Below are 17,242 nucleotides of genomic sequence, written 5' to 3' on the forward strand. Positions count from 1 at the left end.
ACCCCTCAAGGTACTCAAAACCACATTCAAGAAGTTTATTAATCCTTCAGGTACTTCACAGCAGCAGAAGCAACATGGAAGGAAAAAATGAACATTTAACTTTTTAGTCACAAAAATTAGCAACAATTTTTTTATTTTCCCAATGGTAAAAGGAGAAACTGAACCACAAAAGTTGTTGTCCAATTTGTCCTGAGTACGCTGATACCTCATATGTGGGGGTAAACCACTGTTTGGGCGCACGGCAGGGCTTGGAAGGGAAGGAGCGCCATTTGACTTTTTGAATCAAAAATTGGCTCCACTCTTTAGCGGACACCATGTCACGTTTGGAGAGCCCCCGCGTGCCTAAAAATTGGAGCTCCCCCACAAGTAACCACATTTTGGAAACTAGACGCCCCAAGGAACTAATCTAGATGCATAGTGAGCACTTTGACCCCCCAGGTGCTTCACAAATTGATCCATAAAAATGAAAAAGTACTTTTTTTTCACAAAAAAATTCTTTTAGCCTCAATTTTTTTCATTTTCACATGGGCAACAGGATAAAATGGATCCTAAAATTTGTTGGGCAATTTCTCCTGAGTACACCAATACCTCACATGTGGGGGTAAACCACTGTTTGGGCACATGGTAAAGCTCGGAAGGGAAGGAGCGCCATTTGACTTTTTGAATGAAAAATTATCTCCATCGTTAGCGGACACCATGTCGCGTTTGGAGAGCCCCTGTGTGCCTAAACTTTGGCGCTCCCCCACAAGTGACCCCATTTTGGAAACTAGACCCCCCAAGGAACTTATCTAGATGCCTACTGAGCACTTTAAACCCTCAGGTGCTTCACAAATTGATCTGTAAAAATGAAAAAGTACTTTTTTTTCACAAAAAAATTCTTTTCGCCTCAATTTTTTCATTTTCACATGGGCAATAGGATAAAATGGATCATAAAATTTGTTGGGCAATTTTTCCCGAGTACGCCGATACCTCATATGTGGGGGTAAACCACTGTTTGGGCACACGGCAGGGCTCGGAAGGGAAGGCGCGCCATTTGACTTTTTGAATGGAAAATTAGCTCCAATTGTTAGCGGACACCATGTCGCGTTTGGAGAGCCCCTGTGTTCCTAAACATTGGAGCTCCCCCACAAGTGACCCCATTTTGGAAACTAGACCCCCAAGGAACTTATCTAGATGCATATAGAGCACTTTAAACCCCCAGGTGCTTCACAGAAGTTTATAACGCAGAGCCATGAAAATAAAAAATAATTTTTCTTTCCTCAAAAATGATTTTTTAGCCTGGAATTTCCTATTTTGCCAACGGTAATAGGAGAAATTGGACCCCAAATGTTGTTGTCCAGTTTGTCCTGAGTACGCTGATACCTCATATGTGGGGGTAAACCACTGTTTGGGCGCACGGCAGGGCTTGGAAGGGAAGGAGCGCCATTTGACGCTTTGAATGAAAAATTGGCTCCACTCTTTAGCGGACACCATGTCACGTTTGGAGAGCCCCCGCGTGCCTAAAAATTGGAGCTCCCCCACAAGTAACCACATTTTGGAAACTAGACGCCCCAAGGAACTTATCTAGATGCATAGTGAGCACTTTGAACCCCCAGGTGCTTCACAAATTGATCCATAAAAATGAAAAAGTACTTTTTTTCACAAAAAAATTCTTTTAGCCTCAATTTTTTTCATTTTCACATGGGCAACAGGATAAAATGGATCCTAAAATTTGTTGGGCAATTTCTCCTGAGTACACCAATACCTCACATGTGGGGGTAAACCACTGTTTGGGCACATGGTAAAGCTCGGAAGGGAAGGAGCGCCATTTGACTTTTTGAATGAAAAATTATCTCCATCGTTAGCGGACACCATGTCGCGTTTGGAGAGCCCCTGTGTGCCTAAACTTTGGCGCTCCCCCACAAGTGACCCCATTTTGGAAACTAGACCCCCCAAGGAACTTATCTAGATGCCTAGTGAGCACTTTAAACCCTCAGGTGCTTCACAAATTGATCTGTAAAAATGAAAAAGTACTTTTTTTTCACAAAAAAATTCTTTTCGCCTCAATTTTTTCATTTTCACATGGGCAATAGGATAAAATGGATCATAAAATTTGTTGGGCAATTTTTCCCGAGTACGCCGATACCTCATATGTGGGGGTAAACCACTGTTTGGGCACACGGCAGGGCTCGGAAGGGAAGGCGCGCCATTTGACTTTTTGAATGGAAAATTAGCTCCAATTGTTAGCGGACACCATGTCGCGTTTGGAGAGCCCCTGTGTGCCTAAACATTGGAGCTCCCCCACAAGTGACCCCATTTTGGAAACTGGACCCCCCAAGGAACTTATCTAGATGCATATTGAGCACTTTAAACCCCCAGGTGCTTCACAGAAGTTTATAACGCAGAGCCATGAAAATAAAAAATAATTTTTCTTTCCTCAAAAATGATTTTTTAGCCTGGAATTTCCTATTTTGCCAACGGTAATAGGAGAAATTGGACCCCAAATGTTGTTGTCCAGTTTGTCCTGAGTACGCTGATACCCCATATGTGGGGGTATACCACTGTTTGGGCGCAAGGCAGGGCTCGGAAGGGAAGGCACGCCATTTGGCTTTTTAAATGGAAAATTAGCTCCAATCATTAGCGGACACCATGTCACGTTTGGAGAGCCCCTGTGTGCCTAAACATTGGAGATCCCCCACAAATGACCCCATTTTGGAAACTAGACCCCCAAAGGAACTAATCTAGATGTGTGGTGAGGACTTTGAACCCCCAAGTGCTTCACAGAAGTTTATAACGCAGAGCCATGAAAAAAAAAAAAATATATATATTTTTTCAAAAATGATCTTTTAGCCTGCAATTTTTTATTTTCCCAAGGGTAACAGTAGAAATTTGACCCCAAAAGTTGTTGTCCAGTTTCTCCTGAGTACGCTGATACCCCATATGTGGGGGTAAACCACTGTTTGGGCACATGCCGGGGCTCGGAAGTGAAGTAGTGACGTTTTGAAATGCAGACATTGATGGAATGCTCTGTGGGCGTCACGTTGCGTTTGCAGAGCCCCTGATGTGGCTAAACAGTAGAAACCCCCCACAAGTGACCTCATTTTGGAAACTAGACCCCGAAAGGAACTTATCTAGATGTGTGGTGAGCACTTTGAAGCCCCAAGTGCTTCATAGAAGTTTATAATGCAGAGCCGTGAAAATAATAAATGTTTTCTTTCCTCAAAAATATTTAGCCCAGAATTTTTTAATTTTCCCAAGGGTAAAAAGAGAAATTTGACCCCAATATTTAAATCAAAATAAAGAAAGAAAAAAAAGAAAGAAAAAGACGTGGCAACACTCACCAGTCCTGTGAAACGGATATGAGTCTTTTATTTAAGCATCGGTGAAGCCGTCTTCACGGCACGGGGGAGACAAAGGAGAAAGAGGTGAGCGGGGAGAGGACAACAGCCGTTTCGCGCCCACACTGGAATGGAATAACGTCAGGTGAGATAAGTGCATAAGCACCGCCCCCTCTGACGCACATCCCATTCAGCGCAGGCAGAAATCAGGTGCACATTGGAAACGTGAGTAAAAATACAAACATATTAAAATCAGTAACAGGACATGAATATCGTAATGCTAAACATATACACCTAGAGTTACGAAATATACCTGGAAAATGAACAATAGACATATAACTATGTTACATCAGGACGAAGTCACCCTTTGCGTTTTTCTAACATGAAATAATTAACTTTTAAAGCTGGTCTAACATCCAACTCATGTCTCCTTATTAATACTAATTATTCAAAGGAAATATAAATCTGAGAGAATAAGAGGAGGAGAGAATGGATAATGAGAACAAAATAAGTCTAATGCACAATCGTGCTTAGCTAAACAAATAATTTAGCTCAAACAATTTTTTCATAGGAACACCGACATGTCGATTTTTTCATTCAAACCCGCGGGTCCTGTCGCCTTTGTTCTCATTATCCATCTGGCTTCACGCTGTAACAGCAGTTTGTGCCAGTCACCTCCTTGATTCGGTGAAAATACTCTTTCGATCCCTGCGAACGTTAAAACATCGGGATCACCTGCATGGCATTCTTTAACATGTTGGATGAGTCTGGGGACACCTTTCCCTGAAAGAATCGATCTCTGATGTTCCCTAAAGCGTGTAAACAGTTTTCTAATGGTCTTACCTATATAAAATCTCCTACAAGGACAGAAAATAACGTACACTACGTGATCTGTCCTACAGGTGATTAATTGTCGGACATAATGTGTACAGGGACCAATATTCAAAACAGAGGCCTGAATATGGAAGCGACAATATCGACATTGTCCACACCTGTAATTCCCTTTCGGTGTCATCTGCTCTAACCACGTATTTTTTCGTTCTGTTATACGGTTTCGAACTAATATATCTCTGATCCTTCTCCCCCGTCTGTTGGCAATAAGAGGACCTTCTACCGCAATGTCAGTCAATTCTCTATCCCTTTCCAATATGTGCCAATGTTTCCTTATTATAGATCTAATATCTCTGTCCATGGAACTATACTGGAAACAGAAGTTAAACTGCCTGGGAGTGATTTTTGTGGAGTCCATAGATTGTGTGCGGGTATTAACCCGTCTCAACGCATCTCCAAGAATTTCTTCCGGGTACCCTCTATCTCTGAATCTCTGACAGAGATCTTTGGACTGTTCATCAAACCCTCTAGTTGTATTATTAATTCTTTTTGTCCTGAATAATTGGCTATATGGTAGTGACCTTTTCACATGGTAAGGATGAAAACTATCATGATGTAACAATGAGTTAATGGCGGTTGGTTTACGGTATACTGATGTACAAAGTTTTCCTTCCCGGATGTAGACATCGACATCCAGGAACTCCAATTTGTCACCGCCAAAATTGGAGGTGAAAGACATACCCATTGTATTGCTTATATTTAAGAGTTCAACAAATTGGTTGAATTCATTCTCAGATCCGTCCCAAATCAGAAATACATCATCTATATACCGCAAATATGTTCTTATATGTTTCAGATAAACATTAATATTCGAGTATATATAGTCCTCCTCGAAAACCGCCATATACAGATTGGTGAACGTACATGCAACCGGGGTCCCCATGGCAGTCCCGGTGATCTGCCTATACCACGTATCGAGAAAAGTGAAAGTGTTATGGGTTAGAATGAATCGAAGACTTTCACAGACGAAATTAACATAATTAATGCTTTTATCGGTAGTCTCCAAGAGCCTCCTGATAGAGCTAATGCCCAAATCTTGTGGTATGTTAGTGTATAGGCTGATCACATCAAGGGAAGCCATGGAGAACCCCGGCTGCCAATCTATAGTCCGTACTTGCCTCAAGAAAGAATCTGTATCTTTGATGTAAGAGGGAACATCTTTAAGCAATGGGCGAAGGAGCCAATCAATGTATTGCGACAGGGGTTCGGTCAAAGACCCGACCCCTGACACAATAGGTCTCCCGGGAGGGGATGTAACTGATTTATGGATTTTAGGTAAATAATACCAGTGAGGCTTTGTGGGACACATAGGTAAGAATTTCTCTGCCTTATTTTCTGCAATGATTTTATTCTCCACTGCTCGTCTGAGCAGGGAGCGGAGATCATCTTTAAATTTTTGTGTGCAATCTTTCTTTGAGAATCTGAGAATGAATTCAACCAATTTGTTGAACTCTTAAATACAAGCAATACAATGGGTATGTCTTTCACCTCCAATTTTGGCGGTGACAAATTGGAGTTCCTGGATGTCGATGTCTACATCCGGGAAGGAAAACTTTGTACATCAGTATACCGTAAACCAACCGCCATTAACTCATTGTTACATCATGATAGTTTTCATCCTTACCATGTGAAAAGGTCACTACCATATAGCCAATTATTCAGGACAAAAAGAATTAATAATACAACTAGAGGGTTTGATGAACAGTCCAAAGATCTCTGTCAGAGATTCAGAGATAGAGGGTACCCGGAAGAAATTCTTGGAGATGCGTTGAGACGGGTTAATACCCGCACACAATCTATGGACTCCACAAAAATCACTCCCAGGCAGTTTAACTTCTGTTTCCAGTATAGTTCCATGGACAGAGATATTAGATCTATAATAAGGAAACATTGGCACATATTGGAAAGGGATAGAGAATTGACTGACATTGCGGTAGAAGGTCCTCTTATTGCCAACAGACGGGGGAGAAGGATCAGAGATATATTAGTTCGAAACCGTATAACAGAACGAAAAAATACGTGGTTAGAGCAGATGACACCGAAAGGGAATTACAGGTGTGGACAATGTCGATATTGTCGCTTCCATATTCAGGCCTCTGTTTTGAATATTGGTCCCTGTACACATTATGTCCGACAATTAATCACCTGTAGGACAGATCACGTAGTGTACGTTATTTTCTGTCCTTGTAGGAGATTTTATATAGGTAAGACCATTAGAAAACTGTTTACACGCTTTAGGGAACATCAGAGATCGATTCTTTCAGGGAAAGGTGTCCCCAGACTCATCCAACATGTTAAAGAATGCCATGCAGGTGATCCCGATGTTTTAACGTTCGCAGGGATCGAAAGAGTATTTTCACCGAATCAAGGAGGTGACTGGCACAAACTGCTGTTACAGCGTGAAGCCAGATGGATAATGAGAACAAAGGCGACAGGACCCGCGGGTTTGAATGAAAAAATCGACATGTCGGTGTTCCTATGAAAAAATTGTTTGAGCTAAATTATTTGTTTAGCTAAGCACGATTGTGCATTAGACTTATTTTGTTCTCATTATCCATTCTCTCCTCCTCTTATTCTCTCAGATTTATATTTCCTTTGAATAATTAGTATTAATAAGGAGACATGAGTTGGATGTTAGACCAGCTTTAAAAGTTAATTATTTCATGTTAGAAAAACGCAAAGGGTGACTTCATCCTGATGTAACATAGTTATATGTCTATTGTTCATTTTCCAGGTATATTTCGTAACTCTAGGTGTATATGTTTAGCATTACGATATTCATGTCCTGTTACTGATTTTAATATGTTTGTATTTTTACTCACGTTTCCAATGTGCACCTGATTTCTGCCTGCGCTGAATGGGATGTGCGTCAGAGGGGGCGGTGCTTATGCACTTATCTCACCTGACGTTATTCCATTCCAGCGTGGACCCGTAGAAGCGCCGTTGTGGGCGCGAAACGGCTGTTGTCCTCTCCCCGCTCACCTCTTTCTCCTTTGTCTCCCCCGTGCCGTGAAGACGGCTTCACCGATGCTTAAATAAAAGACTCATATCCGCTTCACAGGACTGGTGAGTGTTGCCACGTCTTTTTCTTTCTTTATTTTGATTTTGATATACTTCTGTGGTTCAGACGTGAGCACCTCACCATATATTCTGAGCTCAGAAGTTCCGTCAGTGATTCCTCTTTCATTTCTTGTTATCGGGCTGTGCTGCTTTCTCTTTTTTGATTGACCCCAATATTTGTTGTCCAGTTTCTCCTGAGTACGGTGATACCCCATATGTGGGGGTAAACTACTGTTTGGGCACATGCCGGGGCTCGGAATTGAAGTAGTGACGTTTTGAAATGCAGACTTTGATGGAATGCTCTGCGGGCATCACGTTGCGTTTGCAGAGCCCCTGGTGTGCCTAAACAGTAGAAACCACCCACAAGTGACCCCATTTTAGAAACTAGACCCCCCAAGGAACTTATCTAGATATGTGGTGAGCACTTGGAACCCCCAAGTGCTTCACAGACGTTTACAATGCAGAGCCGTGAAAATAAAAAATCATTTTTCTTTCCTCAAAAATGATGTTTTAGCAAGCATTTTTTTTATTTTTACAAGGGTAACAGGAGAATTTGGACCCCAGTAATTGTTGCGCAGTTTATCCTGAGTATGCTGGTACCCCATATGTGGGGGTAAACCACTGTTTGGGCACACGTCGGGGCTCGGAATTGAGGGAGCACCATTTGACTTTTTGAATACAAAATTGGCTGGAATCAATGGTGGCGCCATGTTGCGTTTGGAGTCCCCTGATGTGCCTAAACAGTGGTAACCCCTCAATTCTACCTCCAACACTAACCCCTCCACACCCCTAACCCTAATCCCAACTGTAGCCACAATCCTAATTCCAACCCCAACACACCCCTAACCACAACTCTAACCCTAAGGCTATGTGCTCACGTTGCGGATTCGTGTGAGATTTTTCAGCATCATTTTTGAAAAATCTGTGGGTAAAAGGCACTGCGTTTTACCTGCGGATTTTCCGCGGATTTCCAGTGTTTTTTGTGCGGATTTCACCTGCGGATTCCTATTGAGGAACAGGTGTAAAACGCTGCGGAATCCGCACAAAGAATTGACATGCTGCGGAAAATACAACGCAGCGTTTCCACGCGGTATTTTCCGCACCATGGGCACAGCGGATTTGGTTTTCCATAGGTTTACATGGAACTGTAAACCTGATGGAACACTGCTGCGAATCCGCAGCGGCCAATCCGCTGCGGATCCGCAGCCAAATCCGCACCGTGTGCACATAGCCCAATTCTAAAGGTATGTGCACACGCTGCGGAAAACGCTGCGGATCCGCAGCAGTTTCCCATGAGTTTACAGTTCAATGTAAACTTATGGGAAACAAAAATCGCTGTACACATGCTGCAGAAAAACTGCACGGAAACGCAGCGGTTTACATTCCGCAGCATGTCACTTCTTTCTGCAGATTCCGCAGCGGTTTTACAACTGCTCCAATAGAAAATCGCAGTTGTAAAACCGCAGTGAAATGCGCAGAAAAAACGCGGTAAATCCGCCATAAATCCGTAGCGGTTTAGCACTGCGGATTTATCAAATCCGCAGCGGAAAAATCCACAGAGGACCAGAATACGTGTGCACATACCGAAACCCTAACCCTAGCCCTACCCTTAACCCTACCCCTAACCCTATTATAACATTAGTGGGAAAAAAAAAATGTCTTTATTTTTTTATTGTCCCTATCTATGGGGGTGACAAAGGGGGGGGGGGGGGGGGGGTCATTTATTATTTATTATTTTGATCACTGTGATAGATTATATCTCAGTGATCAAAATGCACTTTGGAACGAATCTGCCTACGTGGCGTCATGGGTCGGGAAGGGGTTAAATGATAAATTTCCTTACATTCTATATAACCATGGGGACTCAGCAGTGGCTTGCCCCATTGGTCTTTCTAATCCTCTCACATTTATGAAACACTAGATGGAAGCCTGCTGCTATCGCATCGGAAGAGCGGTAATGTCACGATGGGGGCAGGCTTTGTAGCATTGAGAACCCCCCAATGTTCTCATCCACCTATCCACTCTCTTTTTTACAATGCAGGGGAGGAAGCAAAAGACAATACTGGCATTACAGCAGGAGATCGCAGTGGATACATTTTGTGAGGTAAAATATGGTTTAAAAACAGCCAGTGAAATATTTTACCTGACAAAAGAAATCCTCTGTAATCCCCTGCTGTAATGTCAGTATTGTCCTTTGCTTCCTCTCCTACCCAGGAGATGTGGTATGATCCGTACATGGTCAGACACAGACAATTTTTAAAATGAACTTTCATTAGTGGGAAAACCCCTTTAATGTGACCAGCTTCCTCTGCCTGTAGACACGCTGCGCACCTGCTGCTGGGATCGGCCAAATGATTCACTGCGCCTGTGTGGAATTCGCGCAGTTAATCAGACCGCCGCCATATTTGTGCAGTCAGATAGCGGCAGTCACATTAAAACTGCGCATGCGCTCTTCCTGTACAAAGATGGCGGCGGTCAGTGAATCATTCGGCTGATCCCGGCGGCGGCATGTTCGTGACTGTGTTCCACTGGTGGTACCCCGCAAGAGGCTGCGTACGGAGTATACAGTGTGTGTGTGGTGTGCACGGCGTATACAGTGTGTGTGTGTGGTGAGTATGACATATATAGTGTGTGGTGTGTAAGGCATATACAGTGTTTGTGTGTGTGGTGCGTATGGCGTATACAGAGTGTGTGTGTGGTGCGACGGTGCGCCTCTGGTGGTACCGCGCAAGAGGCTGCGTACGGCGAAAACAGTGTGTGAGTGGGTGTGTGGTGCGTACGAAATATACAGTGTGTTTGTGCGTGTGGTGCGAACGGCGTATACAGTGTGTGTGCGTGTGTGTGTGGTGTGACGGTGTTCCGCTGGTGGTACTGCGCAAGAGGCTGATACCACCAGCAGTTTCCATATTGACATCCATCACTTGGGTGTCCCAATATGGAGGTCGGTGAACTTCCGCCGCTTGGAATTCTGGGATCCAGACACATCTGGATGGAACAGGATGTGAAGACATTATAAGGTAACAATATATTAAGATGGTGATTCGTATAACTAAACCCTCCTTGGAAAAGAGGGGCAGCTGGCTGCTGTATCCTCCACAACTATTTCACAGTTGTGTCTAATATTTACAAGACCAAGGTGGCATATAAAAATACACTGCGCTTTCATTAGGAGATCCTTACACCATGAAGAGCCCTGTCTGGTTATGTAAGGGGTTGCTTCATAATAGACCAGTATTTTTGTTTTCCAGTACTTTTACTGCAGCATGCCATGCTATTACAATTCTTGTAAAACAACCTAAGTTTGATGGAAAAAAAGCGTGATCAGACACTTAGGATATGTCCTCATTGGTGTCAGAGGCTCCAATAGGAGCCTTGGTTGCAGATTTCATGCAGTGCTAGTCAACCTGTTAGATTTATGGACACTGCATTAGTATAGCCCATGGATCTAATTATATGTTAATAGTTTAGGCTTGGAAATGCTGATGAACTCGGGAAGGTACTACAGATTCAAATGATAACAAAAGCCATGATGCAAATGTGAACAAGGCCTTACAATAATGCTTTTTACCAACTGTCTTTGTTTATTTGGGAAAGCAAAAATTTTGCTTTATTGTCATCTACATGTATGCACAATAATATTTCCACTTAGTATTGCAATGAATCATAACAGAGTTCTGAAAATGATTCTACCCCTTCTATAATTCTTCTCATATAAAGATCTTATTCTTATCACTAGACTTACTAAATCAGCAAAGCAACCTGGAGGCAGCAATACAATACAGGCACACACACGGGTGCAGACGTATTGATAGAAGGTAAGGGTTGTTGGGTTTTGGCCTTTTCCTAACTCATCCTGCAGAACAACGGGAAGGGCTATCTCAGGAGAACATCTTGCAAAGCTCTGTAGCACTGCTTGAAATATGGACATTCTGAAATGGAGCAAGAAAAATTGAGATTGTGTTAAAAATTCTTCAGATCAGCTTTCAGGAAAAATTAAACAATTTTCCTTGCTAATTATATTCAGGATTATAATGAAGGTTACTAGCTGTCTAATAACTGTACACACACATACATACCTTGCTGGAGATTTGCTGCTTGTGCACCATAAAATCTGTAGCTCATCAGGAAGAGTGGGAAGTTTATTCATTGTATGTATGAGAATCAAGCAATGAGGAAGGTGATGCTCAGGTGGAAGATCTATACAGAGAAATACACAGCATGCAAACAAAGTAATAGATCATGGCGTCATTAATGTGTTCAGCTATTCAATATTGAACTGATGCTATGGATAAATTCTGGGGACTGCACAATACCAATCACATCCAAAAAAAACAATGAAGGACGGATACAAACTGAAATGGGGCAACAATGCAATAAGTCGCCTCTAAATGTAAAAAACGCATTAATATTGCAATTGTGTTTTTGGGAAAAGAATTTAAAAAAAAACAAAGGTACAATGTTTGTTTATGTTTCTTCAGTTTTTCATAACAAGACTACAACACAAGACTTTCTTTCAACAATGAGGGTGGAAAACAAAGGATTAAAATTGAATTGTATAACATGTGAGAGTATCGATTTTTATATCGCCTGGTGGATTGTTAATTATTTTACTATAATTTTAAATGCTACAATAAAATATTTTGTATGATAAGTTATGGTAATGTACTGTATATACAGTGGGAAAATAAGTATTTGATATACTGCAGATTTTGGAAGTTTTCCCACCTACAAAGAATGGAGAGATTTGTAATTTTTATCATAGGTACACTTCCCTTTAACACAAAAAAATAAAAAAAAAACAGAAAATCACATGATATGATTTTTAAATGATTAAATTGCATTTTATTGCATACAATAAGTATTTGATCCCCTACCTACCAACCAGAAAGAATTCTCTCTCTCACAGACCAGTTAATTTTTCTTTAACCCCTTAGTGACAGAGCCAATTTGGTACTTAATGACCAGGCCAATTTTTGCAATTCTGACCACTGTCACTTTATGAGGTTATAACTCTGGAACGCTTCAACGGATCCCGCTGATTCTGAGATTGTTTTTTCGTGACATATTGTACTTCATGTTAGTGGTAACATTTCTTCGATATTACTTGTGATTATTTATGAAAAAAACGGAAATATGGCGAAAATTTTTAAAATTTTGCAATTTTCAAACTTTGTATTTTTATGCCCTTAAATCAGAGAGATATGTCATGAAAAATAGTTAATAAATAACATTTCCCACATGTCTACTTTACATCAGCACAATTTTGGAAACAAAATTTTTTTTTGTTAGGGAGTTATAAGGGTTAAAAGTTGACCAGCAATTTCTCATTTTTACAACACCATTTTTTTTTAGGGACCACATCACATTTGAAGTCATTTTGAGGGGTCTATATGATAGAAAATAATGAAGTGTGACACCATTCTAAAAACTACACCCCTCAAGGTTCTCAAAACCACATTCAAGAAGTTTATTAACCCTATACGTGCTTCACAGGAACTGAAACAATGTGGAAGGAAAAAATGAACATTTAACTTTTTTTTGCAAACATCTTAATTCAGAACCATTTTTTTTATTTTCACAAGTGTAAAAACAGAAATGTAACCATAAATTTTGTTATGCAATTTCTCCTGAATACGCCAATACCCCATATTTGGGGGTAAACCACTGTTAGGGCGCACCGCAGAACTTAGAAGTGAAGGAGCGCCGTTTGACTTTTTCAATGCAGAATTGGCTGGAATTGAGATCGGACACCATGTCACATTTAGAGAGCCCCTGATGTACCTAAACAGTGGAAACTCCCCACAAGTGACACCATTTTGGAAACTAGACCCCTTAAGGAACTTATCTAGATGTGTGGTGAGCACTTTGAACCCCCAAGTGCTTCACAGAAGTTTATAACGTAGAGCCGTGAAAATAAAAAATCGCTTTTGTTTACACAAAAATGATCTTTTCGCCCACAAATTCTTATTTTCACAAGGGTAACAGGAGAAATTAGACCACTAAAGTTGTTGTGCAATTTCTCCTGAGTACGTCGATACCCAATATGTGGGGGTAAACCACTGTTTGGGCGCACCGCAGAGCTTGGAAGAGAAAGAGTGCCGTTTTACTTTTTCAATGTAGAATTGGCTGGAATTGAGATCGGACACCATGTCGCATTTGGAGAGCCCCTGATGTGCCTAAACAGTAGAAATCCCCCACAAGTGACCCCATTTTGGAAACTAGACCCCCCATGGAACTTATCTACATGTGTGGTGAGAACCTTGAATGCCCAAGTGCTTCACAGAAGTTTATAATGCAGAGCCGTGAAAATAAAAAATATTTTTTTTTTCCACAAAAAAGATTTTTTAGCCACCAAATTTTTATTTTCACAAGGGTAACAAGAGAAATTGGACCCCAAAAGTTGTTGTCCAATTTGTCCTGAGTATGCTGGTACCCCATATGTGGGGGTAAACCACTGTTTGGGCGCACGGCAGAGCTCGGAAGGAAGGAGCGCCGTTTTGGAATGCAGACTTTGATAGAATGGTCTGCGGGTATTATGTTGCGTTTGCAGAGCCCCTGATGTACCTAACCAGTAGAAACCCTCCACAAGTGACCCCATTTTGGAAACTAGACCCCCCAAGGAACTTATCTAGATGTGTGGTGAGAACTTTGAATGCCCAAATGCTTCACAGAAGTTTAGAATGCAGAGTCGTGAAAATAAAAAATATTTTTTTTTTCACAAAAAAGATTTTGTAGCCCCCAAGTTTTTATTTTCACAAGGGTAACAAGAGAAATTGGACCCCAGAAGTTGTTGTCCAATTTATCCCGAGTACGCTGATGCCCCATATGTGGGGGTAACCCACTGTTTGGGCGCACGGCAGAGCTCAGAAGGGAGGGAGCACATTTGACTTTTTGAGCGCAAAATTGGCTGTCGTGTTTGGAGACCCCCTGATGTACCTAAACAGTGGAAACCCCCCAATTCTAGCTCCAACCCTAACCCCAACACACCCCTAACCCTAATCCCAACCTCATCCATAATCCTAATCACTAACCCTAACCATAATCACAACCCTTACCCCAAAACAACCCTAATGTCAACCCTAACCATAACCCTAATCAAAACCCTAAATCCAACACACCCCTAATCCTAATCTCAACCCTAACCTCAAACCTAACCCTAATCCCAATACACCCCTAATCACAACCCTAACCTTAACCCTAATCCCAAACCTAACCCTAATCCCAAGCGTAACCCTAATGCCAACCCTAACCCTAATACGAACCCTAATCCAAACCCTAACCCTAATCCCAGCTCTAACCCTAACTTTAGCCCCAACCCTAGCCCTAACTTTAGCCCCAACCCTAACCCTAGCCCTAGGGCTACTTTCACACTTGCGTCGTTTGGCATTCCGTCGCAATCCGTAGTTTTGGACAAGAAACGGATCCTGCAAATGTGCCCGCAGGATGCGTTTTTTGCCCATAGACTTGTATTGCCGACGGATCGTGACGGATGGCCACACGTCGCGTCCGTCGTGCACTGGATCAGTTGTGTTTTGGCGGAGCGTCGGCACAAAAAAAGTTCAATGAAACGTTTTTTTGTACGTCGCATCCGCCATTTCTGACCGCGCATGCGTGGCCGTAACTCCGCCCCCTCCTCCCCAGGACATAGATTGGGCAGCGGATGTGTTGAAAAACTACAGCTGCTGCCCACGTTGTGCACAATTTTCACAACGTGCGTCGGTATGTCGGGCCGACGCATTGCGACGGCCCCGTACCGACGTAAGAGTGAAAGAAGCCTAACCCTAAGTTTAGCCCCAACCCTAACCCTAAATTTAGCCCCAACCCTAACCCTAAATTTAGCCCCAACCCTAGCCCTACCCCTAACCTAACCCTACCCCTAACCTAACCCTACCCCTAACCCTACCCCTAACCTAACCCTAACCTAACACTAACCCTACCCCTACCCCTAACCTAACCCTACCCCTACCCCAACCCTACCCCTAACCTAACCCTAACCTAACCCTAACCTTACCCCTAACCCTACCCCTAACCCTAACCTAACCCTACCCCTAACCTAACCCTACCCCTAACCCTAACCCTACCCCTAACCCTACCCCTAACCCTACCCCTAACCCTACCCCTAACCCTACCCCTAATTTTAGCCCCAACTGCTGTTCTCCTGCCGGCCGGCAGATGGAGACAGATGGCGGGCGCACTGGGCATGCGTCCGCCATGTTCTGCTGCCGGCGGCCAGGAGGAGCAGCAAGAGGATCCAGGGACCTAGGTGAGTATGCTAGGGTCCCCGAATCCCCCTATTTCTCTGTCCTCTGATGTGCGATCACATCAGAAGACAGAGAATTACACTTTACTTTTTTTTTTTTTTTTTTTTTTTTTTGCGGTCGCCGGTAAACAGTTAATTACCGGCGATCGCAAAACAGGGGTCGGTAATACCGACCCCGATCGTGCTCTTTGGGGTCTCGGCTACCCCCGGCAGCCGAGACCCCAAAGATTCTCCCGGTGCCGGCCGGCGGGCGCACTGCGCATGCGCCCGCCATTTTGAAGATGGCGGCGCCCACCGGGAGACACGAGGAGCATCGGGGGAGCTAGGTGAGTATTGGGGGGCCTCCTGGGACCCCTTTTCTCTGTCCTCCGATGTGCGATCACATCGGAGGACAGAGAAATTAAAAAGAGATCGCTTTTTTTTTTTTTTTTTTTGCGATCGCCGGTAAACGGTTAATTACCGGCGATCGCAAATGCGGGGTGGGTTAAAAACCCCCCGAATCATGTTCTCTGGGGTCTCGGCTACCCTCGGCAGCCGAGACCCCGGAGAAAATCGGCCTCTGGGGGGCGCTATGGACTTTTTCCACAGCGCCGTTAATTAACGGCGCTGTGGTTTAAGTACCCTTAGCGGCCGCCGTTAAAAGGCGTATCGGCGGTCGCTAAGGGGTTAAGACACCCTCCTACTCTGCACTCACCTGTATTAATTGTACCTGTATGAATCTGTTACCTGTATGAAATATACCTGTCTATACACTCAATCACAATTCAACATCTCCACCATGGCCAAAACCAAAGAGCTATCTAAGGACACCAGGGATTAAAATGTTGACCTGCACAAGGCTGGGATGGACTACAAGACAATAGGCAAGCCGCTTGGCGAGAAGGCAACAAATATTAGCACAGTAATTAGAAAAAGGAAGAAACAGAAGATGACTGTCAATCTTCCTTGGTCTGTGGCTACATGCTAGACTCACTTCAAGGGGTAAGGATGATTCAGAAAAAGGTCAGGAATAAGCCCAGAACTACACAGGGGGACCCGGTCAATGACCTGAAGAGAGCTGGAACCAGTGTCTAAAATATTACCATTAGTAACACACTATGCCGTCATAGATTAACCCCTTTACCCCAAGGGTGGTTTGCACGTTAATGACCGGGCAAATTTTTACAATTCTGACCACTGTCCCTTTATGAAGTTATAACTCTGGAAAGCTTCAACGGATCCCGGTGATTCTGACAAAGTTTTTATGTGACATATTGTACTTCATGATAGTGGTAAAATGCCTTTGATATTACTTGCGTTTATTTGTGAAAAAAACCAGAAATTTGGCAAAAATTTCGCATTTTTCCAACTTTGAATTTTCATGCCCTTAACCCCTTAGTGACAGAGCCAATTTGGTACTTAATGACCAGGCCAATTTTTGCAATTCTGACCACTGTCACTTTATAAGGTTATAACTCTGGAACGCTTCAACGGATCCCGCTGATTCTGAGATTGTTTTTTTTCGTGACATATTGTACTTCATGTTAGTGGTAACATTTCTTCGATATTACTTGCGATTATTTATGAAAAAAACAGAAATATGGCGAAAATTTTTAAAATTTTGCAATTTTCAAACTTTGTATTTTTATGCCCTTAAATCAGAGAGATATGTCACGAAAAATAGTTAATAAATAACATTTCCCACATGTCTACTTTACATCAGCACAATTTTGGA

The 17,242-nt window shown here is 42.7% G+C and overlaps 1 protein-coding gene across 2 annotated transcripts in view; it reads right to left on the reverse strand.

Annotated features, from left to right (window-relative positions):
• The window catches only part of FIRRM (FIGNL1 interacting regulator of recombination and mitosis), a 693,335-nt gene that overhangs the window by 273,190 nt on the left and 402,903 nt on the right, over nucleotides 1–17,242 (reverse strand). For both annotated transcript variants that reach the window (XM_069737142.1, XM_069737143.1), the window contains exons 12-13: nucleotides 11,345–11,465; nucleotides 11,011–11,197 (exon numbers count right to left, since the gene is read on the reverse strand). In XM_069737142.1, the coding sequence (XP_069593243.1) occupies nucleotides 11,011–11,197; nucleotides 11,345–11,465 (308 nt within the window). The remainder of the gene's footprint in view (nucleotides 1–11,010; nucleotides 11,198–11,344; nucleotides 11,466–17,242) is intronic.

This window comes from Ranitomeya imitator, chromosome 8, assembly GCF_032444005.1.
Source record: "Ranitomeya imitator isolate aRanImi1 chromosome 8, aRanImi1.pri, whole genome shotgun sequence".
In the NCBI taxonomy this organism is placed as follows: Eukaryota; Metazoa; Chordata; class Amphibia; order Anura; family Dendrobatidae; genus Ranitomeya; species Ranitomeya imitator.